Raw genomic sequence first — 27,813 nt, 5'->3', positions numbered from 1 at the left:
AAAGGAAAACTTGTTGCATCAATCAAAATAATAAATATGTATAACTAGAAATTGATGAACAACTTCATTAATAGATTATTATTATTTATTTATTAAGTAGGCAAGCCTAATATACAAAAAAAGAAAAATTACAAATTCATAAATATCTCACGACATTAACTAGGTAAATATAATAACATTTTAAAGTACCTTTCAAGGAAAACCAAATATACATACATATCTATAGATTGTTAGGTTAGTTCACATTAAAAAATAAAAAATTACAAATATCATAATGAGCTGTCACTAATATACTTCTTTAATGATGACTTAAATTGGTTTATTGAATTAGATTCTTTTACAAACTGTGGTAGTTTATTAAATTCGTTTAAGCCTTTATGAAATATATTATTCATTCCAAATTTAGTGTTAGTTTTATTAATGTAAAAATTGTTATTTCTTCTCGTATTGTAATCATGAACTTCATTATTTCTCAATAAGATTTTTTGAAAGTAATTGGGTAGCAATCCTTTATGCAGCTTAAATATAAAGATCATAGTCATATATAATATACGTTCTTCAACTAAAAACCAGTTTAGACACTGTAACATCGATTTAATTGCTGAGTAACGGCTACATCTCAATATTAATCGCATGCCCCGATTTTGAAGCTTTTGCAATTGCGCTATTTTATTTTTACCAAGTAGAAAAAGTAATGTAGTACAATAATCAAAATGAGGTTGTATTAGGCTTTTAAAAAGAGTCAACCTAGCATACATAGACACTTTTTTACATATACGAGAGAAAAAAAGTTTTTTATATATTTTTTTACAAATAAAATCAGCATGACTATTTAGTTTTAAATTTTTATCAATTATAAATCCCAAATATTTTATTTCAGTCACAATTTCAATGCTAACATTATTAATTTTTATAACAGCATTTGCCCAAACAATTTGATCATACTTATAAGGTGATGTCAAAATCATACTTTTTGTTTTACTGACATTTAGTTTCAGTTTATTAATAAATAAATATGTTTCAATGCTATTTAAAGACCTATTCATTTCAACAATTGCCTGATCCAAATTTTCATGTATATAATAAACCAATGTATCATCTGCAAAAAGATTTATACAGTGTGATCCAGATATGTAATTAATATCATTTAGGTAAATAATAAAAAGCAATGGACCTAACACACTACCCTGGGGTATGCCACTCTCAATTATAAGTTCATCTGACAATTCTTTTCCAAATTTAGTTTTTTGTCTTCTGTTGAATAAGTAACTTTGAATCCAATCGAAAACAATCCCTGATATCCCATAATATTTTAATTTTTCAAGTAGAATATTTCGATCAATTGTTTCAAACGCCCTTTTAAGGTCGAGAAATGTCGCAACAATGTACTGATTTCTATCAATTGTATTTTTCCATTCAGTTATTTAAAATTGTAGAGACGTTTCACATGAGTGTCTAGCTCTAAAACCTGATTGGTTGCCTATAAACAATTTATTGGTATTAAAGTACTGAATTAATTGGTTATATACAGACATTTCTAACACCTTATCAAGAGTTTCAAGAGTTAATAATAAACGAATGTTAAAACAGAATTATCAATGACTTGTTTCTGAATTGTGTTACTATGATTGCTTGGATTTCAATGAGAAATTTAATAAGTTTTTCATAATTTTCATTTTTTTCCAGCAAGTGGAAACATCTGCTTAGTTTACTGATCACAAATTTTTTATTGATTTTATTTATTTATTTACGGACTTACCATTATACAATGAACACATAAATACTGTGAGTGAAAAATAAATTATTGAATAATAATATATAATACCAAAAAAGAAAAAAAAAACTAATTTCAACTAATTATTAGTAATAATAATCAGCAGTTTCTTCATAGTAGGTCAATACTTCAACCAAGGATGAGTCAAACAAATCAATATAGCTGCTATTCTTATTTGCTAACCTAAGCGTTCTAGTGATGGTTTCATTTAAGCCACAGCTAGTAGAATGGTAAGAAACTTTAAACAACTTCGACACTCTGGTTCTTCTTGAATTAACATTGAAAGTAAATCATTTGTGTTACAAATGGACAGTTCATATCACCATCTGTAACTTTATGAAGAAGTCTTAAATCAATTTCAGCTCGGCGGTGATCCAAAGTAGATAAATTCAGAAGAAGCAGAATGTGTGAGTACTCGTAGTCGGACCTTTGATATACGATCTTAAATGCACATGATCTCAGAAATTTGTTTTGTACTTTCTCAATCATAGATATAGATATGTTTGATATAGAGGACTCCATATTATGCAATTATTTTTCAAGACTGAGCATACCAAAGAACAGTACAATATTTTAAAGGTATTTATAGAAAATTTATCTGTGGACTCATCAACATAATATCAAATGGGCTCAAGCTGAAATCATCCACAAAGAGGAAGACTGGTTTAGGAGGAAATTCAAAGAAGCCGCGTATATGCTGTCCAACAACGCATTTAGTTAAGCTAGCGTAGAGATACGTAACATATGGAAACCTCTAATCAAGCGAAAAACGACCAACTCCCGCCAAACGGTCATCTCCCGCTAAAACCAATGAAGCGGAGAGAGGGAAGAGGGGATAGGAGAAAGCACTCGAATGACCTATATATAGTCAGATCTCGGAGGAATCAGTCCAGTTATCATCACATTGAAAATTAAATGAGGTTTTTTTTTCAATAATTAATATAGTCTAATAATTTTGTACTTATTCAAAAATATCACCTTACCGCTGTATATGCTGCTGAATTGAATGCTCTGAATTGAATGCTGGTGAAGTAGCCGCCGCAATTTTTTGCGATATTTCAAAGGCGTTTGATTGCGTCAATCATAAGATTTTATTAAAAAAAACTTCATAAATATGGACGTAGAGGTGTAACGAACACTTGGTTCGAATCGTACCTTCCAGATCGGAGTCAAATGGTAAGGACAATGGAACTCTCGGAGAACAGGGCCATTGAATCTGGTGTACCACAGGGTTCTGTGTTAGGCCCTATTCTGTTTCTGTTATATATGAATGACATATCTATGATTAACGTATCTGGTAGTTTCACTCTATTCGCTATTCGTAGTTTCACTCAATGGAGCTAAATAAAATAATATCATCCGACTTGAAGAAGATGAAGAGCTGGTGCGATGCAAATTTACTCTCTCTCAATGCATCTAAAACGAATCTAATATCATTCAAATGTTCGCTTGATGAAATTTCAATAGACGCTGCTATATTAAAAAATAAATTAAACACAAAGTTTCTCGGTGTATTCATTAATAATGGGCTGAAATTTGATGAACACCTTAAACAACTCAAGAGTAAGATCTCCTCCGGATGTTATGCAGTTAGAGTGGTTTCAAATGAGTTGGGTTTCCATGTCGCAAAAACCATTTACCATGCACTTATTGAATCTCGACTACGTTATAGAATACCTTTTTGAGAAGCATGCAACTCATCCCTTCTCTCTTCTCTATTGATATTACAGAAGAGGGCACTCTGTGAAGTCAAACCCAGAGAATCGTGCAGGAATTTGTTCACTGCCAATAAAATGTTAACAGTCATCGCACTTTTTATCCTAGAGACGGTATGCCTTATTTATAAACATAAATCGAAGTCAACTTTGCTTGTACTCCTTATGCTACTCGTAATAGCAATTATACCTTTAGACTTCCCATCCCAACTTCGAATTTAATCAAAGATTCCATATACTATAATGGTGGTAAGTTTACCACCATTTACCATTAAGAATGAGATCTGCAAATCTAAGCAACATTCATTTCAAAAAGGCGGTGAAGAACCTACTTGTTGATAGACCCTATTATAGTTTGGAAGAGTATTTTAGCAAATCCTTTCAACAATAAATTAACAGTTTATTCTTTGTACTATCACTTTATACAAGGTGGCGTTTTATCTATACATTTTTAGAAGTTTTTTTATATTTACATTTATACATTTTTGGATTTTTTTATCTACATTCATACTTTTTTAGAACTTTTTCTATATCTTCATTGTATTTCTTAGATTTTGTCAATAGGATGCAAATCTTTGGACAATAAAATATACAGGGTGTTCCTTAAACACATGCTAATATTTAAGGAGGTAATTCTTAGACCCATTTTATTTATTTATTTATTTATTTCGTTTCAAGTAGCTTGAAACGAAGTTTGCCATCACTTCTAAAAAACAATACATAGATGTGCACATGTATATATATAAATGTATCTCACTGCAATCATTCATTGCCTTTGGGTTTAATCTTAGTTTTTATTTATCTTAGGTTTAATTTTAATATGGATCTTAATCATAAGTATTTATGTACACCTTTATAAAAACATATTTGTATATTGGGTGCTGCCCGTTAGTTGAATAAATAAATAAATAAATAAATAAATAAATAAATAAATAAATCTAATTTCACTAGAGATTTTTTTGATTTGTTGAATATTGTATCTCCGCAACGTATGGAATTATACAACTAACAAGCAAGTTTACGATCATGAATTCTCGATTGAATCTCTTGTGTGTGATTTCGAAATTTTTGTAATAATGAAATGAAAATTTAGAATTAAATCGTAGTTATCATTTTTGTGGGTATCATAGAAAAATTTGTATGAAAATCAAATCATTGTGAAAACACCTACATAACATAACAATTTTGATGTAAAAATCACACAATTACAATTGAAATATACTAGTATAACCAACTTGAAACAAACTTTTATTTGTCATAGTAATAAGTACAAGTTTTTTTTTATTATCTCAAAGTGTGTCTATGTCTGTTGCCTTGTCAATAAGTGTTTCCACAAAAATCAAACTGAGCAAGGTTTTTCTTCGATGCTGCAGATTAGTAATACCCTCACTGATTTGTTTGAATTGCCATAGAAGGAATTCGGAGAAATTGACACCAGCTCCAGTACCATCGGCATTCTGCAGCGTCGAAAATATCAACCAAATTGTTCGCCACATTCTCTAAAGTATGTGCAGTGTGGCCTCTGTTTCCATCTAAAGCTTCTTGAAATCATCTAGAGACTCTCCTCTACCACAGCTTACGCAGTACAACATCTAGCTTAGCTATGTCGGCGAGACCATTGAGGTAAAGGAGGAACTTTGATGTTTTTCAGTGAGTAAGACGTTGAACCGTCTCATGTTTGGAATAGGGTTCTTCCTCCAGAATCTGCAGTATCTTGCGCACTTTTATATTTAGTTAATAATCTAAGGCACCCAATACACTCTAAAATTTGACGGTTTCCTCTTCAACACCTGAGGAATCAAAGCACTGTTTCATTATATCAATCCAAACTTCTGGATCATAATGTATACAGAGGGGGTAATTCAAGTAGGAACTTCTCGCTAGAAAACCCATCGCTGACGAATGATTTATGTACAGACTTAATTTGTGATATATTTACATCTCACTTTTGCTACCAAATATATTTTCTAAAACTTCATTTTCACTATTTATGGTTATAACACTTTGTGAACAAATTCTTGCTCAAATCACCAATAGTATTATATACGAGATATTCTGCAATTCTGAATGTTCTGAATTTCTACCATCATGTAGTATCCTTCCAAAAAAAAATCGCAAAAAATTCAAGTCCCATAAAGTAAAAAAACCTTGTAATCTTTAAGTTACTATTTTGTGAATATTATTGCTTTGTGTTCTTTTATGACAACTGTTTTGTGAGCTGTTTACCAATTTTTTAAGGTTTAAGTAAGTTTGTCAACCAAATAATTTCAAACAAGAGACTGTGGAAGGTTATATACCCAAAAAAGTAAGAAATATTGAGTCCCACACAGAACAAATTGTCTCAAAGGATACAATAAAAAAAATCAATTGATTGGAAGACTTATAAAGATAGTTAGATAAATTGGAATGTGTTACCAAGTAGACATTTAAATTGAAAGGGAGTGATTAATTTTTGGGGAAGAAAGAAAGAAGGAGTAGAAAGCCAAACATTTTCTTTCCCAATGATGATCTACTTTTTATTTTTATACAAGTTTCATTCGTAAAATTGTGCCTTGGACAATAAAGCATATTTCAATTGATTGATTGTTAATATTATCAAATATTGACATGAACTTACCATAATTGCAGCCCAATTGTGAAATATCATAATACTTGTACTCTTCTCCATCTATGGTGAGACTTTTCAAAAATTTATTGAAAGGATTTTTGGCTGAAAGTTGAAACTATGAGAAGTAAATAATATATTCATGTAAATTCTTACCTGGCATTATCTATCTAAGAGATTTGATCTTAATCTCTCCTATCCAAGTATTTCTTTTAATATTTTTGTTCACTAACTAATAACTAAAATAATGATTTTCTACTTCATAACTTCATCTGAAAACACCGACTTTATAATTCGAATGACGGGGATAACGAGAGCGTATATAAAAACACATACGAAATAAAAAAATATTAAAAATACTGAATATTAGACGTCCAATCCTCCCAATTTTCCGACTCTGACATTTGAAATCAGGAATGTCACAACAGAACTCATGTCATGTCTCATGCGGTTACCAGTTGCCAGTTCTGTCACTCAATATTTTATTTTCGTACTGAAATTTTGAAAAATTAGTAATAAATTCAGCGATCTACTTATAAACTTTTGTATTGCGTGTATCCCATATATCAAGGTAAGATTTTCAAAAGATTGCATAGCGTCGAAATGCACTAGAAAATGGTTAGCAATAACAAAATAACCAGAAGAATTACGACAACGTAATAGATCGTGCTCAGGGTATGAGTTCTGTGGTAACAACGTAATAAAAATATAGGTAATGCATTTATTACTAACAATTACGAGTAGATAATGATAGTATTTTATTTATGACGTTGAATAAAAAAAGAAATGAATAATATTTACGCCGAGACTACAAAAACTTTGAGTTTCAAGCAAATCTTACAGTAGGATACATGCCTTCATATATTTTAGGAGACTCCTCTGTAGAGCTTCCAGCGATAAGCGATAAGCACCTTTCAGAGTAGTGCCAATATGTTTATTGAAAGAGAGAGATGAATCAAAAGGACCACCTAGATCAGTAAGTGCGTCAGGACACTCCAGAACTTGATTGTTTATGACGTATTTGTGTAATGTCATATTCGTTTTCAGTGATATGGAAATGTTGAGAGATAGATTATTATTCCGACACCATGTAGCAACACGATTTAAATGCAGGGTGAGACGTTGGCAATCATCAGAACATGTTATACTGTGATAGAGTTTCAAGTCATCTGCATATAAAACGAAATTGACATCAATCTCAGCCCCGATATCATTGAACAGTAGGGGTCCTAGATTTGACCCTTGTGGACTACAAGATGTGGCTATATATTTGACAGATTTGGGGCCACTGAGTTAGACATACTGCTCACCGTTGTAAAAATACGATTTGAAGAGAGTAATTAAGTCTTAGGATAACCCAGAAGTTGATAGCTTGTTGAGCAGGATACTATGGTCAAGTCTGTCGAACGCTTTAGAAAAATCAGTGTAGATGACATCAGTCTGAGACTGACAATCAATACCTTACGCAATACATTGAGTAATTGTTACAAGATTCGTGATGGTTGATGTCTTTTCATGAAACCGTGTCGATGGGGGCTAATAATGTTGCTGACGCGACAGTAGATTGTCTAGTCAAGGAACATCTTAAACAAGATTCGAAAGTGAAAACTATCGAGGAGGGATACATACGTATAAGGAAATAAAATATTTCTAAATGAATTTTGAAATATTAATATCTCCCAACTACCTACACTGTAGGTCTGGTGAACGTCTGTCGGAAAACAACTACTTCCTTGGCTATATACGGTGTGGTATTAGCAGGGAAAGTAGTTGTTTTCCGACAGGCGTTTACCAGACCCTACTGTGAAGGAAGTTGATGGGAGAGAGTGTTATTTCGAACTTTATTTAGAAATATTTCATTTCCTTAAACAATATTCCTATGGCTGGGATTTATTCAAATAAGCGTACATTACGTACTGTCATCGATGACATGAGTAGCTGAAACTTATTCGTGACATAAAGTCGTAATTTTATGAATGAATTGAGTGCTTCATCCAGAATGTTATCCAGATTTGGTGTTGAAGATAAGATAAGGCAAGTGTCTTATGCCAAAACATAGGATGTGAATGATAATTGAATTAATGGCATAGTGTTTTTTGTATAAATAAGTGTTCAAATAAAAGTATTTGTTTCCAAAGAATGTTCTTTCGTGTAATTCAATGTTTATATGGAAGTAGCTGTTCAGGAGGGCTTTTTCTTTCAGTTTTCTGAAATTGATTACTTTCTTCCTTTCTTAGAAAGACTTCCACAATGTTTTGTATATAGATGGGAAAGTATTTTTTTAAATAACCATAAATATGTATCTTTGAAACGAATATAAAATTGCTAATTACTGAGGATTGGCAGATTCAATCACCAATAGTAAAAAAGTTCAATTGATAGTAAATACATATCAAACGAGGAATTCCAACATTCCCCCTTTCCATTTGAAAAAAGGTGGTAGCGATGAAAATCCACATAAACGCAGTTCTATAAATGAAACAGTCCTTAAATAGTGAAATTAGAGGTGTGCTGAGCTGAATCTCAAAACGACGAGCAGCCACAGTCTGTCACGTATTCCTGATATGTACCGCTCTTTGTGGATGTGAATGTGCCAAGTCACTTGAACACTTTCCATGGAAGGATCTATAGAAGAGAGACTAATCCCCAACCTTTCTTCGATGTTCCAGACTGTCAAGGTTGCAAGTGAGGTTCGCGTCTCCAATCAGGCAGATGGTTCTTTTCTGGATGGAATCCAGCAGCTTCAGGGTATATTTGGGGACGAAGCTCCATACTCCAAAGAAGGTTTGATCTTAGCTTTATAAAGCATCAAAAGTTGCTGAGGTGTGTACACAGTTTTCTAGTTCTGAACAGTGTTCCAAGCTTTTGAGAAGCAGCCTTTGCAATTCCAGCTACATGATTGTGCCAAAACATATTGGTTTCTATTTTAACCCCCAACAAACTCACCGAAGCATGTCACGGTTTAAAATACCGCGACAACATTGAAATTATTTTAATTACCTCGAGAATCCCCCCGTAAATATATTGACTCCCGATACTCCGATCGATACGCATGATTCCTACGAATGCTTACCCACTAACACCAGAACACCCACGATTGAATTAGTCTTTGTCTATTGGTCGCTAGAAAATCTACTTGTATTCGATTTATTAATTCATACCCAAGTTTTTGGGATTTCAACGTAAATTTTCATATTGAACAGTTGTGTCACGTTACATATAATATTGATCAGTGTGAGAAACTGTTACCCTGAATGGGATTTGAATAGCACCAAAGTTAAAGATCTAAAATAAATCTGGTTGAACAAAAACAAAGCTCAAGGCCCTGGCAAAAACTATATGTTTATTGGTATTCATTGATTTTGAGAGAACCCTCCTTCCATGAAAAGAGGGTTCTGGGTTCTGGTGTAAAATTCTAGCATTGGGTCATAGGTTTTTCAAGCCATCTGAATCTAGAATTTTTATTATACAATCACTGAACTGTGGGAGCCAGAAGGACAGCAAATCCAGAATAAAGGATAGGGAAAGGGCTACCAATATCCAGCAAATAACCCAAAGCAAATACAGATAAGATTAGATACATAAGTTTTTGTTATTTCCATTTGAATTTTGATTTCGTAGATTTTGATATACGAGTTTATTACCCATCAAATATTGAGAAATCATATGATTATTTTGTTGTGAACCACGCGCATGTACATGTTACTGTAGTCGGAGAGCTGATGACGAATTTTGGGAAGGTTTTTTAGGCAAGCTGAAATTGCGAAAAATTATAATTTTGTCAATTGGTGAATCCGGTCCTGAAAGTCGTTTAGCGAATTAGCGGTTATTTCGCTACTGCGCAGCATGTAACATTTGCAAAAAAAAATTAAAAAAAATATATTTTTGGCAACTTGAATTTTTTTTATCTTTTAATTTATAATTTTTAGAACTCAAAAAAAAATCCCTGACGTTTTTGTCGGTTATTAAGTATTAACTGACGTCTCCAAAATTAATTTTTTTAAATTACCAAAAAATATTCTTTAGGCAATCAGAAATTTAAATCACGTATTTATTAAGTAATTTCAGTAATACCTGCAAATTGCCTGACGATTTTGCGGGTTATAAATAATTATTTGACGTTAATAAAGTTTGTAAATAAGCGCAACAAAAAGTCTCACGCGCAGCCTGTTTCCGAAAGCTATATTGATGATCGCTCAAGATGTTGAAGCCTTCCAAATATTTAAGGATATGGTGCTTTACGGAGTAGTGCAAACTATTGTCTTTCTTATTAAAAAGTACTAAAAATGATACCTTTTCACCAGAATTTTGTCTGACCTTGATATCCTTTCCTTTTCAAAAGTTGATAGCGGGGCAATAATTCATGTACGCACTGTATGTTCACGTCTTTTGTATGACAGTTTCAATAAATAATACCTAGAGTGATATGGATGAATTTCGCCATGGCAGAGGGTGGTGTTATTGAATTGATTTCATCATGAGTAGTTTTCATTAGTATTTTATTTTTGAAAACATTTAAAAAATAAGAAAGTAACATAAATACTGTGCGCTCACAATCCGACATCGATATTTCTCTTTAAAATTCAACAAAAATTATCATTTTGGCAACACTATAAGAAATAAATATTTTAATATCGTGTCGTCACAACATTTCACACAGTCCTCTTTCTCAAGGTCACTCAAAACTGGATATTGTGTCCCCTCAAAAATGCATCGATTTGGCTCGAACCCAACGCTCCTATGTTGCTAGCGGAAGGTTGAATATAGTACACAGGTTGCTGTATCGCTTGTTGCTTCTGCTGTTCCTGTTCAGCTCTTGTCCTTTGTTGCTGGGCATAGAGTTGAGCAGAGTTTTGGAATTGTAATTCAGCTTGTTGAGCCTGGTAAGCAGCCTAAGAAAAACATACGATTATTAACTTGTTTGAAATGAGGTTTCTGAGCCATTATTTCATGTCGAGCGAAATTTAAATAAAAAATCTAACTGTTAAATCGAAATACTACATGGCCTGAAAAGTCTTGAGTCTAACACATAGATGGCGCTTGCATTAACCGCTTGTTCAGTTAGTACTAACCTTCAAGAGAAAGGTGTTGCAATTTTATGATATTCTACTCGTGAGTTATAGTGCTAATAGTTAGAAAACGTTGCTGATTCGTTTTGAGAAATTGACGGCACATAAAAACATTAGTAAGAAGTATTGATTCCTTCACAAAGAATGTCTTTCAAAGAATAAATATGAACAAAAAAAATCGTTTTCTTTCTCAGGGCCGGGACTTTTCAGCCTAGGATAGGTTATAAATCAACAAGTACTGTTCTGCAAAATAGAGGTATCGTGAGAAATTATCCAAATAATGAAAAATTACAAGACCGAAGGTCAGGGTTGCCAATCTGCCAGTAATTCCTGGATTTGTAAGTAATTTTACCCTTCTGCAGTGTTTTGTGAGTAATAGCGAATTTCCAGCCCTTTGTAAGGAATCCGGCTCACCAATAGATGCCATGATTGTGAACAAGAAATGGTCACACCCAGATCACATTTTTATCTTTGTTGGCCATGCAATGAATGAAGAGGGAAATACGTCATTGATATTAACTCTTGAACCAATTTAGTATTCTGTGTTTTCTGTTTTATGCCATGCTGGGCAATGCTCTGTCATCTGCCACGTCTCATTGTCTCATTGACATTTCTGTGGCAGTACTTTGATAACTGTCAAATTAAAGTCGAACCTAATTAACCTAAATCTTTGTCAAAAATTATTTCATCTAACATCAACATCGTAAAATCTTCATCTTTACTTTTTGCATCCATTGTTGTGTATTTGAGATTTGAGCCTCACAAGACATTTTTTTAATTAATAACTTAAAAAAATTTCTTTTGAAGAAAAATGTGAATAAAAAAATGGATAAATGGTTGAAGTTGAATAGCAAAGCTGGAACATCTAGAGAGGTATACATTTTTTCTCTGATTCATATGACGATTGTCTAATAACAAGTCTTTTAGGAGTCTGCCGATGTCGAAAGCATTGAATCAAACATTACCAGCAATAGCAGCAATAGCAATATATTTCCTTTTATGTATTTCATACATGTTGTTTTTGAAAATATTTGTTTGTTTTGCCAAAGGTTTCATTATTTTTGTAGGAATATTGTAGAATGACTGACTTAGTAAAAGAAAACTGTTTGTAATATATATTAAGTATGTATTTTCAAAATATATTTGAAGTATTAAAAAATATAAATTTATTGTAAGTTGAGGCTGAATTAGTATAAGAAAAGAGATTATTTTTGTTATGGTTTTATGTTATGTGAATATTTATTTTCATATCAATTATGATATACATTTGGAGAATTGAGAAATATAAGTTACTTTTTCTGTTATAAATAAAAATTTTAGACATTTAGTATTTTTGTTTATTTTATTCAGGAATATTGAATATATTTCAAAAAAATTAACTTTTTGTTTACATTGGAATTTGAATATAAAAAACCACTCTCCCCACTTTCGATCAAAAATCTTTTTTTTTTATGTTTTGGGTCCTTGTTTTCTATGAACATTTGGTCAATCAAAAATTTCATTTTCCAGACACTTTTATCCCTCTGGTTTAGTGGAGCAGTCACAGAGTAATTAAAAGTATTTTGTGGCGCAGTAACCTACCCATTATAAACCGGATTCACTAATTCAGAAAAGATGTATTGTTTGTAAATTTTGATCAAGATAGTTGCAGTAAAATGTAAGTAATATCAAATTTTCTGCAAGTGATTTCCAGGAATCCATAGTAATATTGCCAGTATTTGTGATGAGCAGCGTTGGCAACACTGCCGAAGGTATCCATTCGGATGAGTTGATATGAAAGTGGTATGAAAACGATATTAGGAAATTGAATACCCAACGGAACTGAATACACTGCGAAAGGTGAGTATGATTGACCTCTTTTATTCAGGATATTGAATGATCTGGTAAGAAAATACAAATGTTTTCAGGAAATGAAATATTAAAAGAAATTAAATGGACTGTGAAAGATGAATACACTGCGAAAGGTGAGTATGATTAACCTCTTTTATTCAGGATATTGAATGATCTGGTAAAAAAATATAAATGTTTTCAGGAAATAAAATATAAAAAGAAATTAAATAGACTGTGAAAGATGAAACCTTTTTCAACTTTTGTGATTTATGAACTGTATTTTTCATTTAATTCCTTGATGTCATTTCCAATTCACTTTCTTACCAGCTCATCCAAATAGGTATAGCCGGAGTAAACGATATTGTGCACTCTTAAAGTTGTTGGCACTCTCAAATGCCAAAAAATCAATACATAAAAATGAACCGGCAGCGAACTAGTCCACGTGCACTGTAAACTTGGCTGTTCGTATTGGATACTTTTTACTAACCGAGTTTTATGTGTTCCAGAACAAATATTATGTGCAAAGTTCCATAAATCCGATCGTTAGTCAACCCGATGATGATTCCACCTCATCCGAATATAGCGAAGAAGAATTTTGTTTTTTCCAGCAATTTTGTTGGCCTTTATTATTTTGTAAATATATGTTTGACGAGAATTCGGTGTGATTATTTGTGTTTTCATTGTATTTTAGAGTTTTCGACTCGGAAATCAACTACCTTAAATATCGAAGTTTTTCATAATTACCCATGGTAAAATTCAGTTGAGATAACTTTTTCATGGGGTGATCAATTGCTATGATTGTAAGAATAAGTAACTGAAAAACTACCACTGAAAAATAATATGCGACGCCTATGTCGAGGCGGGAATTCCTTCTCTGTGCTGTTCCAATTGGTATTGGAAATACTATACCTTGTAATTCTACAGAAAAATCCCAATATCGTGTGATCACGGAACAGCTTACAATATCACAATAATATTATCTCAGTTTTTTGTGTTCGCGAGTTCGCTTTAACATCGACCATGAATGAAATCGAAGAAATTGAGGAACAAAATCAAATTTCTTCAGAAATATTGGGAGAATCATGTGCAGCAAGTGTTAATTTACTGCCGAGAGTAACTCAAGAGCGATATCAAAAAAAATATTGAAATTTTGAAACGGCCGCCAGATGTTGAAAAATCTTAACGGGCTGAGGCTATTAACTTTAACTTTTCAATTGTCATCTAAATACCGTTAAATCAAAATAACAGCATAGGATTATGGAAAAAGTATTTTATTATCTGTACATGTTGTTGAATGTTACATCCGTCTATGGTGATATGGACAGTGGTGCTCCAAGGCAAACAAATTTTGTTCGAAAATGACAGATGAAAATGTATGCTTTTCGCTATAATTGTATAGCATAAATGGTCGCCATCACTGTCATCAGAATAATTGACAAGTGACAGCTTCCCACATGATGCAAAGATGGAATAGAGCGATTAGCGCATGCGCAGACACTCCATCGTATGTGAAATGTAAATATTTTGAAGTGGTTATTGCAAATATATTGATTTGATTAATATTTGCACTAATAATAATTGTAAATTCTGCATTCACTAATCTAGCTTTAGCTTATATCATGTATCAAATCAAATGACAACACAAAGTCTCCCAAAACAAAAATCAAGAGGGGTGAGGTGAACTACCAACTACCATTCATAAATATTTATTTGAAATTTGTCATTTCTCTTTTCTCACTGTGGATTTTTTTTTCTTTAAGCGTCAGCGGTTTTCGACAGATTTGACATTTGACTGATCTGAAAAATAAGTGATTTGTGCTCTGTGATCGACGTGATCGTGATTTATGACAAACGGACACGCCTATCATAATGAGACGGAAGACAGAAATAGACAGATTACTCGACTATCGAGGGACGAAGTGATTGAAATTTGTAAATATATACCGTGGCCTCGTTCGAATCAATTCAAAACCAAATGAAGTCAAAATGTATGCTTTTCGTCAATGTGGTATGCATTTACGAAAAAATATTGAATTGTATGGCAATCCGTACAATTGCATAGCCAGGAGCAGCCCAGGATATGGAAGAACAACCTGGCCAAATGACAACTAATTTGACAGATGTAGCTTCAACAAGATGTCCGTTATCAATTGTTAAAGTTAGGAAGTCCTTTTTTGAAGAAACTTCATTACCTGAGAGTTCACGGGCTGTGGCCTGAGATTTTGTGAATACAGGGGGCTTTGTTGCTGCAACTGTTGGATATTCAAAACTTGGGGACGTGGCCTCTGAACATAAGGTTGTATTTTCTGCTTCAATACAAAGTCTCCATCGCTTTGTGGCAGGGTCTGGTAAATCTGGTTATTGTACTGCCCAGAGGCGGGATCGTATAGTAGAGCAGTTGAATAAACTTGGCCGGGCGTCTGTAGGGTTTTTGGTCTGGGTGTTGTCACTTCATTGACGATTGGAGTGGAGGTAGAAGATAAAATGTTATTCTCCTGTTGGAACCTTTGGAATTCTTGTTCAAAGCCTAGGTTCCTGTCTGGTGAGTTGGTGGATGACGCTATTGACTGAAATTTGATTATCATGAAATACATATTTTACTTCAATCTACTTGAATGACAATGTTATTTTTGGTGATAGTGAGACTCGTCTCTCGCTATATTCAATATGCAATACATGCTAAGGGTTGCCTTTTATATTTCGGGATTAGAGAACAAAAACAAATATTAATCATCGAAAATCACTTTATTGTTTTTCAAAATATTCCTCATGAAGATCTATACACTTTTGCATGCGTTTGAACCAATTGTCGAAGCACTTTTGCCACTCTGATTGAGGTATGTCCAAAACATTCATTCTGAATGCAGCAACCGCTTCTTCAGGTGTCGAAAAACGTTGACCTCTCAGTTTGTTTTTATGTGCGGGAATAAAAAGAAGCGCGAACAACTTTTGTTGGATTTGGCTCTTCTTGAAACACCTATACAGTCGACTGCTGGTTTACTTTCGGGCTCATACGCGTAAATCCACGATTCATCACCTGTCACGATGTCATAGACGTGTTTCGAAGCACCGCGGTCGTATTTTTGAGCATTTCCTTCGACCAATCGACACGAGCCTTTTTTTGAGCGATAGACAAATTGTGTGGGATCCAACGCGAACACATTTTTTCAACAGTCAAATGTTTATGCAATATTGCATATTGTTCAGCTGGTAGATTCGCTTTTTCTATGGCTGTTGTTGCAATTGAACTATCTGCTTGTGTTAGTGGTGGAATTGTGGATTTTGTTCTGATTAACAGCTTTAGCTACCGACCAGAAGAATCTAGACCCGTTGGGATTTGCAAGCAGTTTATCCCTAATTATCCGAATGTGAAGTTCTTCGCTTTCATTTATTCTAAGTTTGTAGCTGTTGCGAGCATTATCAAACCTAGTTTGGTTTTTGGCACTGAAAGTTTTGCACCACTACCGCTAGGCGAGATTTTTAGAGGCGACAGCTACCTCGCAATCTTTGTTGAACCAAGGTTTGCTGTTAGAATTTTGTTTCATTAAAATAGAAATATATGCATCAATGAATGGTAGAATTACTTTCGTGACTTCAAAAGCACAAGTTGATGGATCATTAGAGATGAAACAAATATCTAGACATGGTTAATTTCAGAAATGGTCTTGAAGAGCCCGTCACTCAGCAGATCTGTAATGCCAAACTTTGCGCGGCTCAGTTCATTCCCCAACATTTATCGGTTTTTTCTAATGAAGTAAGACTCGTATCTTTCTTTTCACACTATATTTAATTGCTCACATCTTTATTCAATTGCTTACAACAATAACGATGGAAAAAATGGAGTGTTTCATTCGGTACTGTTATTTATAGCGTACCTCGGTCGACAACCATCTTGGTTTCGGTCAGGTTGGAGCCTGGCTTACCCTTTCAACTGTCGTTTGTCAGAAGGACACTGATTTCCTCAGACATCAGTGCCGGCCTTCACGGTGCACCCTTACCTGGTTGGGATCAGATGGATGAAAAACTGTTCATCTGTTAACGGGGGACATGAGGGCCTTATTCGACAGAGTGTCGGGGCCTTCTATATCGGGGGAGGGGGGGTCGTCTACAGCGTAAGCCATAGCTTCCCTAACTAACGGATTATTCGTGAGTTTCTGCGCAATCAAGAACTCACCGATTTCTCTACTGAATGGACTGTTGAATGGAAGGCAGCTGCAAATCTCTGCGGATGGCTTCGTTCCGTACGAACCACAGAACATTCACAATTATCCGTATCAACGTATTTTGCAATCTCTTCAAAATGGAGATATTATACATAGCCGCTTGTCCCCAGACGCCTGAAGCATACATGACGACAGGCTTGAATATCGTGATGTAGATGGTAATTTTGTTTTTTAGACTAATTTCAGATCTTCTGTTGATCAGAAGGTACAGACTAGCTATCCGACCCTCGATCCTTGTTTTAACGGATACAATGTGCGGGTTCCAGGTGAGCCTACGGTCTATTAGCAGGCCGAAGTACTTTACCCGCGCTTGCCAGTTGATCTCCCTTCCAAAGACCCCCCACTTTCCCATGGTTATCACCTGAGTCTTTTCTGGGTTCACTCAGATCTTCCTCTCGAGGTACCAGCGCTCGAGATCGTCCAATGCGCGTTGCATGTAGATGATCCCGAGCTCCTGGCCCATGGAAGATGAGAGGAGAGCCGTATCATTGGCGTAGAGAGACACCTTCACACGCTCGGACCTCGGGACGTCACTGGTTCAGAGTGATTATAACGTGGGAGAGAGCACAGCTCCCTGTGGCACTCCAGCAAGGATCTCTCTGTTGTCAGACAGAGAGCCCTCTACTCTAACCTGAAATGTTTATACCGTACCTATTATTCTTCTTTTTCTTTATTCTACATTGCTAACACTTCATTCATACCACATGAACCGCGAAACAATCGACATCTACCGATCATACGCATATACTAGTACTAGAATACATTAAAATCACTGCAATCAAGTTATTTATCTCAACAGTTAAGAAGTGATATCAAAGGTATCAATTTTGTAATTACATTTTTTTTGCTTACCTGTAATTGTTTATTATACAACAATGGCGTCGGTCGTGGGGTGACTGAAACTTGGTATACTTGTGGTCTGTAAGTAGTAGCAGGTAACTGTGGTGCCCTTGAAGATGAACTGTGCGTTATCGGTCTGGGAGTGATAGTAACTGGACGAACACTTGACCTGTAGATTATGGAGGCTGGCGTTGTAGTCGATAAATGTTGAGGTTTCTTATAAACCTGATATTCCTGGTCAGCTGGAGTCTGCTGTAAATAGTGCGGGGTGGATACATATGTTGGACGTTGAATAGGCTGCTAGAATTTGAAAACATAGGTTTGAATTCTGTAGCCGTACAGCGAATTTAATAAAGGATTATTGGTTCGAATGGTTTGGGACACCTTACATGAATTATTGACGTCATAGGTAGAATTAGTACCTCTGTACATCACATAAAAATTACATTTATTTTGATGGAGTTAAATTCGTTCGACAAAAATTTTAGAGAATACTGTTTTTAGAGATGTTTACAATAGATAAAAACATCGAACAAAGAATTTAGCTTGAATTTTGCATTGCAAATGAAACTTAACATCGCTGAAGTAAATAAAATGGTTTGTTTGAAGGTGGTTGACAATGTTTCATGATGAATTTCACTAGTTTGGACTTCCATTGTCTACTATATAAAATGATTTGAAATCCCTGAAACAACTAAAAAAAAGAATTGAAAATGAATAGCTGTAAATAACAATTATATTAACCAAAATAAACCTGAAATGAAATAATAGTGAAATAAAATACAAGTGAAAATAGAACAATTGAATGAATAAAAATAAAGAAATGAAAAAAGAAAATAAAAATAAAAAGTGTAGAGATTCCAAGTCACGTTAGTTCACGACGTTTCGATTGTTGGTATCTACAATCGTCTTCGGGTGATGACTGGACTGATTCCTCCGAGAGATGACTATTTATAGGTCGTTCGAGTACTTTTACTTATCCCCGCTTTCCATTTTCCGCTTCACTGGTTCTGTGGGAGATGACCGTTTTGGCGGGAGTTGGCCATTTTCGCTTGATGATGGGTTTCCATATGTTGCGTATTTCTACGCTGTTGATGGGTCCAAACATGGTCTGCTATTCCTGATTTGCTGGTTTCCCCTCGCTGCGTGTGTTTCTTGTGCTCGGTAATGCGAACATTCAATGACCTCTTAGTTTCACCAATATAGGATTTTCTGCACTCACAGGGTATCCGGTAAATGCAATTCTTGGAATCGCAATCCGCGTTTGGTGGCCTGGTTTTCGTGAGGCTGCTACGGATAGTGTTACCGGATCTGAAGCAGGTTCTGATGTTGGACTTGGAAGAAGAAGAATTGGAAATGAGAAAAAACTCTTTTGAAAAGTTACAAATACCTAACTTAGTGCTATCTACGGGTGAATTAACGTAACAGATGCTGAAATTGGCCTCCACCCTCTACTTGGCAGGCTCCTAGGCGATGGTAAAACCCGTCTACGGAATTCCGAATGGCCTCAGCCGGTAGGTTATGTGATTCCACTCTTATTCTGCTTTTTAGATCTTCAATATTAGCCGGCCTATTTTGATAAACCTTGTCTTTCATATATCCCCAATAAAAATAATCTAATGACGTTAAGTCTGGGGATCTTGGCGGCCATTAAATTGTACCACGTCGTCCAATCCAGCGTCCTGCAAATTTGTCATTAATACCAAAATGTGGGAGAGCGCCGTCATGTTGGAACCAAAGTGTTTCAGTGGGGATATCTGGATCTGCTTCTTCGGGAAACATAACAGCTGAAGCAGGGACTAATTCAAAGCGTAAAAAGTCTAAGTTGCGTGCAGCTGTAAGGTTTCCCTCAAAAAAGTATGGCCCTAATATTCTGTTGTTGATGATGCCTGCCCATACATTTACTTTCTGAGGACGCTGCGTACGAGCTTCGCATATCCAGTGTGGGTTTTCCTGACTCCAGAATCGATAGTTGTGCCTGTTAACTACTCCATGTAAATAAAAAGTAGCTTCGTACGAAAAGAGTATGTTGAGTGGAAACCCATTATTCTCGTCACATCGCCTCATTATTTCCTCACAAAATTGCAAACGCCTGTCATAGTCATCTTCCAAGAGCTCTTGGACAATACATACCTTATTTGGGTGGTAATTTTCTGTTTTCAAAAACCTCCCAATCGTACGTCTAGACGCAGGATTGTTTTGGGCTAATGAAACCGTTGACAAATGTGGATCTTCCTGCAGAGATACGACAATGTCCAATTTTTGATCTTCGTCTAAAACATGTGGCCGGCCACTTCTGGGCAAGTCCTTCACTGTACCATGTTCTTCAAATTTGTGTAAGTTATTACTCACAGTAGCCTGGGAAATGTGATTTTCCGAATATTTTGCATTAAATAAAGTGCACACCTCACTTTGACTCCGCATTCTATCCCCACATCTCAACAATATCAAGACTTCGATACGCTGCCTCTCTGACAATACCATTTTTGTTTAGCAAATTACAAAAGAACACTTTGAAGGTACCCAATTAATAAACTAAACATACATACAATTTCAATTTCACCCAGAAATACCACAATTTTAAAACTGAGTCAAGACAATAGTTCTCATCAGGGCATTCATTTTGGTACAAAAAATGCAACAACCTTTTTCTCTTTTTGAGGTACACTGGACACCAATTACTTGGGATGGAACTAATTTTATGTGTTAGTTTTTGGTGAAAAAATAAAATCCACAGAATGTTGATGCTTCATTACGTTATCAATAAAATTTGTTGTGGTGCCTGGCCCGGTTGGTCTGTTCTTAAAATATGTAAACTTTTCGAAAGTAGGTACTGGTGATCCTTAGCAATTGTTGAGCAAAGTACATCATCACCACTTATTTGTTTTTTGCAACGTTAATTCACCCGTAGATAGCACTAAGTAGGTATTTCTAACTTTTTTGGTTTTAAAAGAGTTTTTTCTCATTTCGTGGTAACCGCATGAGTAAAAAAAAGGGTATGGTCAGAATCCATTTTTTACGAGCTTTTCAATGAGCCCATACACGACATAGGTTTGCATTTGAAAAAAAAAGTTGCGGAGGGTTGCAGCTAAGGGGTTGAAAAAAAATATTTCATTTTATTGCCAAAAAATGCGTACAACGTGAAATCAATTGAAGTGTTTCAGCGTTTTTTCCCTAAAATACTGGTTAAAGAGATATTAATTTTATTCCGGACTTTTGCGCACCCCTGTATATAAGATTTCTTATTACCACATTTTAAACATGTGGACAAATCAAATCAAATCACATTATTTCTTTAAGACAACATACAGTCATATAAGAAAGAGTCATGGTTACAACCGCATGGTAGTACGGTCGGGATTTAAATGAAGAAATGTACAAAAGGAACATAACAGTACATTAAGGATTATATAACACTACGAAGACATGTTCACATATACATATACATAATACACAAACTAACTGACTGTTATAAGGAAACAAGTACAGCTGAGGCTCCAGTCAATCTAATAATAACACTGATGATTTTCAAACAAGACTCAACCTCTAACGGAAGCAAGAAACTCTTTGGAAATGACAAAGCATGTTCGGACTTATCAACATAAGAAGATCAAGTGAGATCATCCACAGGGAGGAACACTGGTTAAGAAAAAAGTTCAAAGAAGCTACATATATGTTGTCCAAAGACGCATTCAGCCAAGCTAGCGTAGAGACACGCAAGTTTTCGAATGGTTTCTTCGTAAGTGCCAGTATCTTTTGATTACCAGATTCCAACCGTGACCAGAAAAGAATACAGTGAATTTCTTGAATACCAGTTTTGTATGAGATATCAGATATTAAGATGCAAACACAACCCTCACATTTCTTAAGTGCTCCTTCGGTGTAATATTTCGGAAATAATGACGCAGAAGATAGCTGGAAAAGCCATCGACCAGTTCGAAATAGATGAACATTTCCACCTAGCAGACCACTATTATAATATTCATGCAGTCATTGTTCACTGTGGTTCTGGCGTTGAATTTGGTCATTATTACGCCTTGGTCAAAGAAGAAACGGACTGGTTAAAGTTTGACGATAGTCGTGTCACGAAGTGTTCTGGCGATGCATTGAATTTATTGGAGCCTCTGGAGACACCCTACATTTTCTTTTATAAGAGAGGACATTGTTGGATCAAGTCTTCAGATGATGTGGTGCTGCAAGTTTTTCCGGGTTTTCCTGCAGCTGAAAAATCAAATGCGCCACTGGAATCAATGAAGTCGCCCCGGAGCGTCAATTAATTTTTATTGTTGTTTTTATTTTATTTTTATCGTTGTTTTATAATAAAAATACACAGAATATTGACTTAATGAAAATACAGATTCACATTAAATAAAAATTCAAGTTAAAAGTATTCATTTAAAGAGTATAGACATTTCTCAACCAGTTATTCTTTGAGTTTTTTTTTAAAAGTACGTTCATGTTTTAAGCTTTTAATGGAGGAAGGTAATTTGTTGAAAATCTTTGCGCCGATTCGAGCTGGAGCTTTATAGGAAATATTGCGTTTAGAGAGTGGTAATCGTAAATCATCCTTACGACGTGTGTTGTATTCGTGCAAATCGTTATTTATAAGAAAAAAATCCCTATTTTTGAACACAAAAATACAGACTTCATATACGTAGAGACCTGTACAGGTCAGAATTTCAAATCTTTTAAAATATTCTTCATTGTTGTAAACATTTGTTTTTAGCATATTTTCATATGTATATGTGTGTGTAGGTATATGTACGTATAAATATTTTTAAAGGTTTTAATATACATAGACTTAGTGTATGCTTGTATACATTTTGTTGTTGTGTTGTGGAATTGGCCGCGGTGGTGGTTCGTCCGACTCACGATCGGAAGGTCGTGGGTTCGATTCCTGCCTCGACCAGATATTTTTCTCGATAGAATTTATCTGGTTGAAGCTGGGATGATTCTGCAACCGTGTTAGAAATCACACGTTAAAAGGTAAGACCTCATTAGTCCTTAGCTCGCACAAGTTTCTCAACTTCTGAGAGTTGTCGTTCGTATGGGGGCGACAGCTGATTAACGGAAAAACAGATATTTATCTTATTCACACAAGCTTTCTCAATAAGATTCATTCTTCTGAAAATAAAGCTTATTCATTACAATTCGTATCATTTTGAACAATTTTTTAGGTAGGAAACGTTACACTAGTGCCAAAAAACTTGAGTTTTATGTAAAAACTCAATCGCGTAAAGGTCGTTGAAGGCATGTTAGAACATGTCGATTCCGACCCCACATTCATAAAACGCATTTTAACTGGTGATGAGACAAGGGTTTAAGAATTTTATATACAACCAGTCAACAAGCTTGAGAATGGCACTTTCAAACTGATCCGAAACCGGTAAAAGCTCATCGAAGTTGATCAAAAGTGATGGTAACAGTTTTTTTCGATTACCGCGATGTTGTGCACTCATAATTCTTTTCAGATAGAAGGTAGAAGACATTTTCATTTATACTGGAAAAGGAGATATGAATAGTTCAGGAAAAATATAAGAAAAGTTCGCGAAAAATATCATTCAATTGCAATTCCGATGTTATCGTCAGTTTTTGTACTATTCAAACCATCCAATATTGAAACTATGTTAAAATAAGTAGAGAAAAACCTCCAAAAGCAAGAAAGTTTAATACCTGAGAGGATGGTCTTAGGAGTTGCTCAGGTTCAGGCTGTTCTTCCTCTTGAGCGTAGGTGTTTTGGAACAACGTTACAGCTGGTTTAGGAGCTGCAGGTCTTCTCAAAGGCTGGATCGGCCTTGTGGGATAGTTAGCTGGAACGTTTTCGTTTTCGGTTTCGTTACTCTCATCCTGTTCATCCTGATCTTTGGGAGCATTGGGGTCACATGGATTTCCAGAAACATATGTAAACTCTCTTTTATTACCATCCGGATCAACATAACCGTATTTACCTCTCACGACACAGTCGGTACCTAGATATATCAATATGGTTAATAAGAATTTCAAGAAATTTGAATTTAATGTGAAATAATAGCTATTATCTAGAGCTGCGGTCGATAGTGGACGATTCGACAGTTAAAGTTTTTTAAAATACAGGGTGTTCCTTAAACACATGCTAATATTTAAGGAGGTAATTCTTAGACCCATTTTAAGGAAAAAACGTCCTATGGACGTATGTCCTAAACGCCTTAACTTTTGAGATACAGGGTGGCAAAGTTTTCAAAAATAATCAGTTTTTTAATAATAACTGAGATAATTTTGTAGACATCTTTGGCATATTTGGTACATATATTCCATGCCTCAAGACGCATTTTCTGAAGTACAATTTTCTTAATTTTCTCTGCCAGTGGCGTACGTACGAGTTTTGAAATGTATATTTTTGGCGAAAAAAATACTACGCCACAGCTTTATCTTGAATTAAAAATTATTTTTAAAATCTCCATACATTTTTGAGCACATTTGATTTGCTGGGTTTTCTTTGTCCGACGCATGGTTTTCGCTCAAAAAATTTAAAATCGCTTTACTTAAGGATAAATTCCTTAAAAATCTGATGCGGTATCGTGCATCGACTGAAAGCAAACTAAGAGATCAGATTTGTTGCAAAATAATTGAGGATCTAAAAGGTATTTGTTTGTTGTCAGATGCACTGTTCTCAATTAAAATTACGTCATAACGCAGCACCGCTTAATAATTTTTGAAAACATAAATTTAGTTATCCTGGAATAAATGACGTGTAGCAGAATTTATTTACTGCACCTCTTGGAAATATGGAGTTTGTCGATATGTGATTTCTTTTAAAGATTAAAAGCAGAAAAAACAGCGTACCCACCATAGCAATAAAAAACGAATTCTCTGTATGTACAAACGTCAGTAGCTAATATTGATGTTGTTTAAAGTAAGGTGTTGGTGTTAAAAACTGTCACAGCGCGTTTTGATTGATTTTGAAGTGTTATTGAAGTTATTTTGGTAGTCCGCTGTTTTTCTGAATATCAGTAAATATGGTAAATTATACGAATGCGGAAATGGCGCAAATGCATTATGTATATGGCCTTGCCGATGGTAATGCAACAGAAGCCAGGCGCATTTATCAGGAAAGATATCCTAATCGTGCCTTACCAGATAGCCGAACCTTTTCAAAATTCATCGTCGACTTGGAGAAACTGGTAGTTTCAAGAAAGGGACTCCGGAAGGTAGACCTCGTGTAGTAAGAACTCCTGAAATTGAGGAAGCGGTGCTGCAAGAAATTGAGGAACATCCTGAGGCGAATACGAGGAAGATCGCTAGAACTCTGGATATTTGTCATCAAATTGTTTGGCGTATTTTGGTTGATTTTTTGTTATACCCATACCATATTTCAAGAGTGCAGGCATTACTCCCCAGAGATTTTCCACAGCGTGTGCACTTCAGTCAGTGGTATCTACAAAGTATTGCACTAAATCCGCAGTTTGAGACACAAATTTTGTTCACAGACGAAGCAAATTTTTCTCGGAATGCCATTCAAAATTTCCATAACAATCATGTGTGGGCTGAAGAAAATCCCCATGCAATAACCGAAACCCATTTCCAACACCAATTTTCGGTTAATGTATGGGCAGGAATTATAGGTGATCATCTAATAGGCCCATTTTTTCTACCAGGACGCCTTGATGGTCGTTCTTATTTACACTTTCTCGAAAAAGACTTACCTGGGTTATTGGAAGATGTGCCACTTGCGTTAAGGAATCGAATATGGTACATGCACGATGGCGCCCCTGTTCATTTCAGTGTAATTGTCCGAAACCATTTAAATACAGTTTATCCTAGTCGTTGGATAGGTCGCGGAAGACCTCAGCAATGGTCAGCAAGATCCCCCGATCCCAACAGTTTAGATTTTTTTTATGGGGTCACCTTAAAACTCTTGTGTATAAAACTCCTGTTAATACTTTAGAAGATTTAAGAGAGCGAATAGTTGCCTCGTGTGAAACTATACGAAATACGCCGGGAATATTTGAACGGGTGCGTAATTCCATGCGTAGAAGGGCGGAAGCATGGATACTAAGTGCAGGTGGCCACTTCCAACAATTTTTATAATCAGTTTTGGTATTATTACTAATTAACAAATTTGTGCTATTCGTTTAGACTTACTGTCACAAAATAAAATAAAACTCGTTTTTGTGAAAAATTTATTTTTTTGCAGATTATGTTTTCAAATATTATTAGGGAATTGGTAATGCGTTATTAAGCAATTTTCAGATTCTCATTCATTTTAGATTTGATCTAATTTCTTAATTTGCTTTCTGTCGATTTTTATTTTTTTGAGTGAAAATCATGCGTCGGACAAAGAAATACCAGGAGATCAAATTTTCTCAAAAATAAATGAGGATTTTAAAAATTATTTTATTTTGAAAAAAAGGCATTGGCGTAGTACTTTTTCCTCAAAAATATTCAATGCGAAACCCGTAGGGATGCCACTGTTTGAAAAAATACAAATTTGTGTACATCAGAAAATGCGCCTTGAGGCATGGAACATATGTACCAAATATGCCAAAGATGTCTACAAAATTATCTCAGTTATTATTAAAAAACTGATTATTTTTGAAAACTTTGCCACCCTGTATCTCAAAAGTTAAGGCGTTTAGGACATACGTCCATAGGAAGTTTTTTTCTTAAAATGGGTCTAAGAATTACCTCCTTAAATATTAGCATGTGTTTAAGGAACACCCTGTATATTCTTCATCTGTGGTTTATTTCAAATCCATCCCTTTTTATGAGGTAATGAATTTAAACATGTGATTTACTCATGGATTTTAGAAAACAGTGAGAAATTCAATAAATACCTCTTGTTTCTTCCTTGAAACTTCCATCAGCTGCTTCATACCCGAAAGTAAATGACCCGTCATCGTTAACCTTATTATAGTTTCTGATAGTTTGAACTGGAGGTGTTTTAGGGGTCTCTTTAACCCTAGTTTCTTGTGTTCTAGCTGGAGCTCTTGAGTTGTAGTCATTTTCTATTCTTCTAGACGTAGCAGACTGTTGACCGTAGAGTCCATTATATCTATCGGCAGATGAAACAAGTACAACTGAACCTTGACTATCTTGGGGTTCAGCTGCGTAATAATTGACTGTTTCCTGTTCATCCTCGTCTTCAGGAAGAGGCCGCTGTATTTGAACCCTTCTTCCATCAATTTGTTGTAAAATCGAGGCTCCGCTCAAAAGAAGGATTATCCACTGTAAAAAAAACAATAATTTCATTATACAATTGAAGTAGTCAGGAGAGGAAACATTTTGAGAGGTTATGTTCCGATTTTTAGGTTACAAGTGAGTTTTGACAATGGGTAGGATGAAGTTTTTCATTTGAAGTTAACGTGAACTCTCTCTGGGTGTAATAAGTTCGAACTCCTCTTCTTTCAGTTTACTAATTTTGGATTATTGAAAGTTTATTTAGTCAAAATACATCTCTAAAGTTTCCTATAACTTCAGTAGTCCCACAAGACTCTAATTTGGGGCCTCTATTGTCTACATTTTTCATTAATGATCTTTCATTAGTGCTGAATTATTCACACGGTTAGCTTTTGCAGTCGATTTGAGGGTTTTCAAAAACGTGAAAATGATTAGGGACTGTATACTCTTACAGAAAGATTCAAGCAAGAGATATAGTGAAAATGAGTCATGATAATAAACTTTCATTCAACCTAAGTAAATGTCATGTCCTTACTATGAATAGAATGAAACACTCAGTTGTTTTTGAGAAACTGATTTATTTGCTAGAATATCTCAACTT

General features: G+C 34.9%; 2 protein-coding genes and 2 long non-coding RNA genes across 7 annotated transcripts in view; 2 read left to right on the top strand and 2 right to left on the bottom strand.

The window, feature by feature from the left end:
- LOC111503605 (cytoplasmic aconitate hydratase) overlaps positions 1-6,511 on the bottom strand; it is a 78,742-nt gene extending 72,231 nt beyond the window's left edge. Inside the window, exons 1-2 of the mRNA XM_023157955.2 lie at positions 6,251-6,511; positions 6,107-6,199 (exon numbers count right to left, since the gene is read on the bottom strand). Of these exons, the coding sequence (XP_023013723.2) occupies positions 6,107-6,199; positions 6,251-6,257 (100 nt within the window). The 5' untranslated portion in view covers positions 6,258-6,511. The remainder of the gene's footprint in view (positions 1-6,106; positions 6,200-6,250) is intronic.
- A 4,065-nt stretch (positions 6,512-10,576) lies between these two features.
- Positions 10,577-27,813, bottom strand: part of LOC111503606 (uncharacterized) — a 53,077-nt gene continuing 35,840 nt past the window's right edge. The window contains exons 2-6 of one of the 2 annotated variants that reach the window (XM_023157956.2): positions 26,870-27,260; positions 23,730-24,025; positions 18,069-18,356; positions 15,186-15,560; positions 10,577-10,986 (exon numbers count right to left, since the gene is read on the bottom strand). In XM_023157956.2, the coding sequence (XP_023013724.2) occupies positions 10,774-10,986; positions 15,186-15,560; positions 18,069-18,356; positions 23,730-24,025; positions 26,870-27,260 (1,563 nt within the window). In that variant the 3' untranslated portion in view covers positions 10,577-10,773. The remainder of the gene's footprint in view (positions 10,987-15,185; positions 15,561-18,068; positions 18,357-23,729; positions 24,026-26,869; positions 27,261-27,813) is intronic. The other variant, XM_023157957.2, reaches the window with a different exon arrangement.
- On the top strand, positions 10,986-13,648 carry LOC111503608 (uncharacterized). Of its 3 annotated transcripts, XR_012468048.1 has the most exons (4): positions 10,986-11,465; positions 12,915-13,002; positions 13,071-13,127; positions 13,500-13,648. It is a non-coding gene; the product is annotated as an uncharacterized lncRNA (long non-coding RNA). The 3 variants fall into 3 exon arrangements; XR_012468047.1 differs by having other exon boundaries at positions 13,071-13,648; XR_012468046.1 differs by having other exon boundaries at positions 12,915-13,648.
- Positions 11,466-12,430, top strand: LOC141486786 (uncharacterized). Its single transcript, XR_012468045.1, has 3 exons — positions 11,466-11,501; positions 11,554-12,036; positions 12,091-12,430. It is a non-coding gene; the product is annotated as an uncharacterized lncRNA (long non-coding RNA).

This window comes from Leptinotarsa decemlineata, unplaced genomic scaffold (genome assembly GCF_025532065.1).
Source record: "Leptinotarsa decemlineata unplaced genomic scaffold, Ldec_3_MD MMD2_tig00026374_RagTag_RagTag, whole genome shotgun sequence".
Classification (NCBI taxonomy): Eukaryota; Metazoa; Arthropoda; class Insecta; order Coleoptera; family Chrysomelidae; genus Leptinotarsa; species Leptinotarsa decemlineata.
Note: the sequence above shows the minus strand (reverse complement) of the source record. Positions and strands in the feature narration are given on the sequence as shown.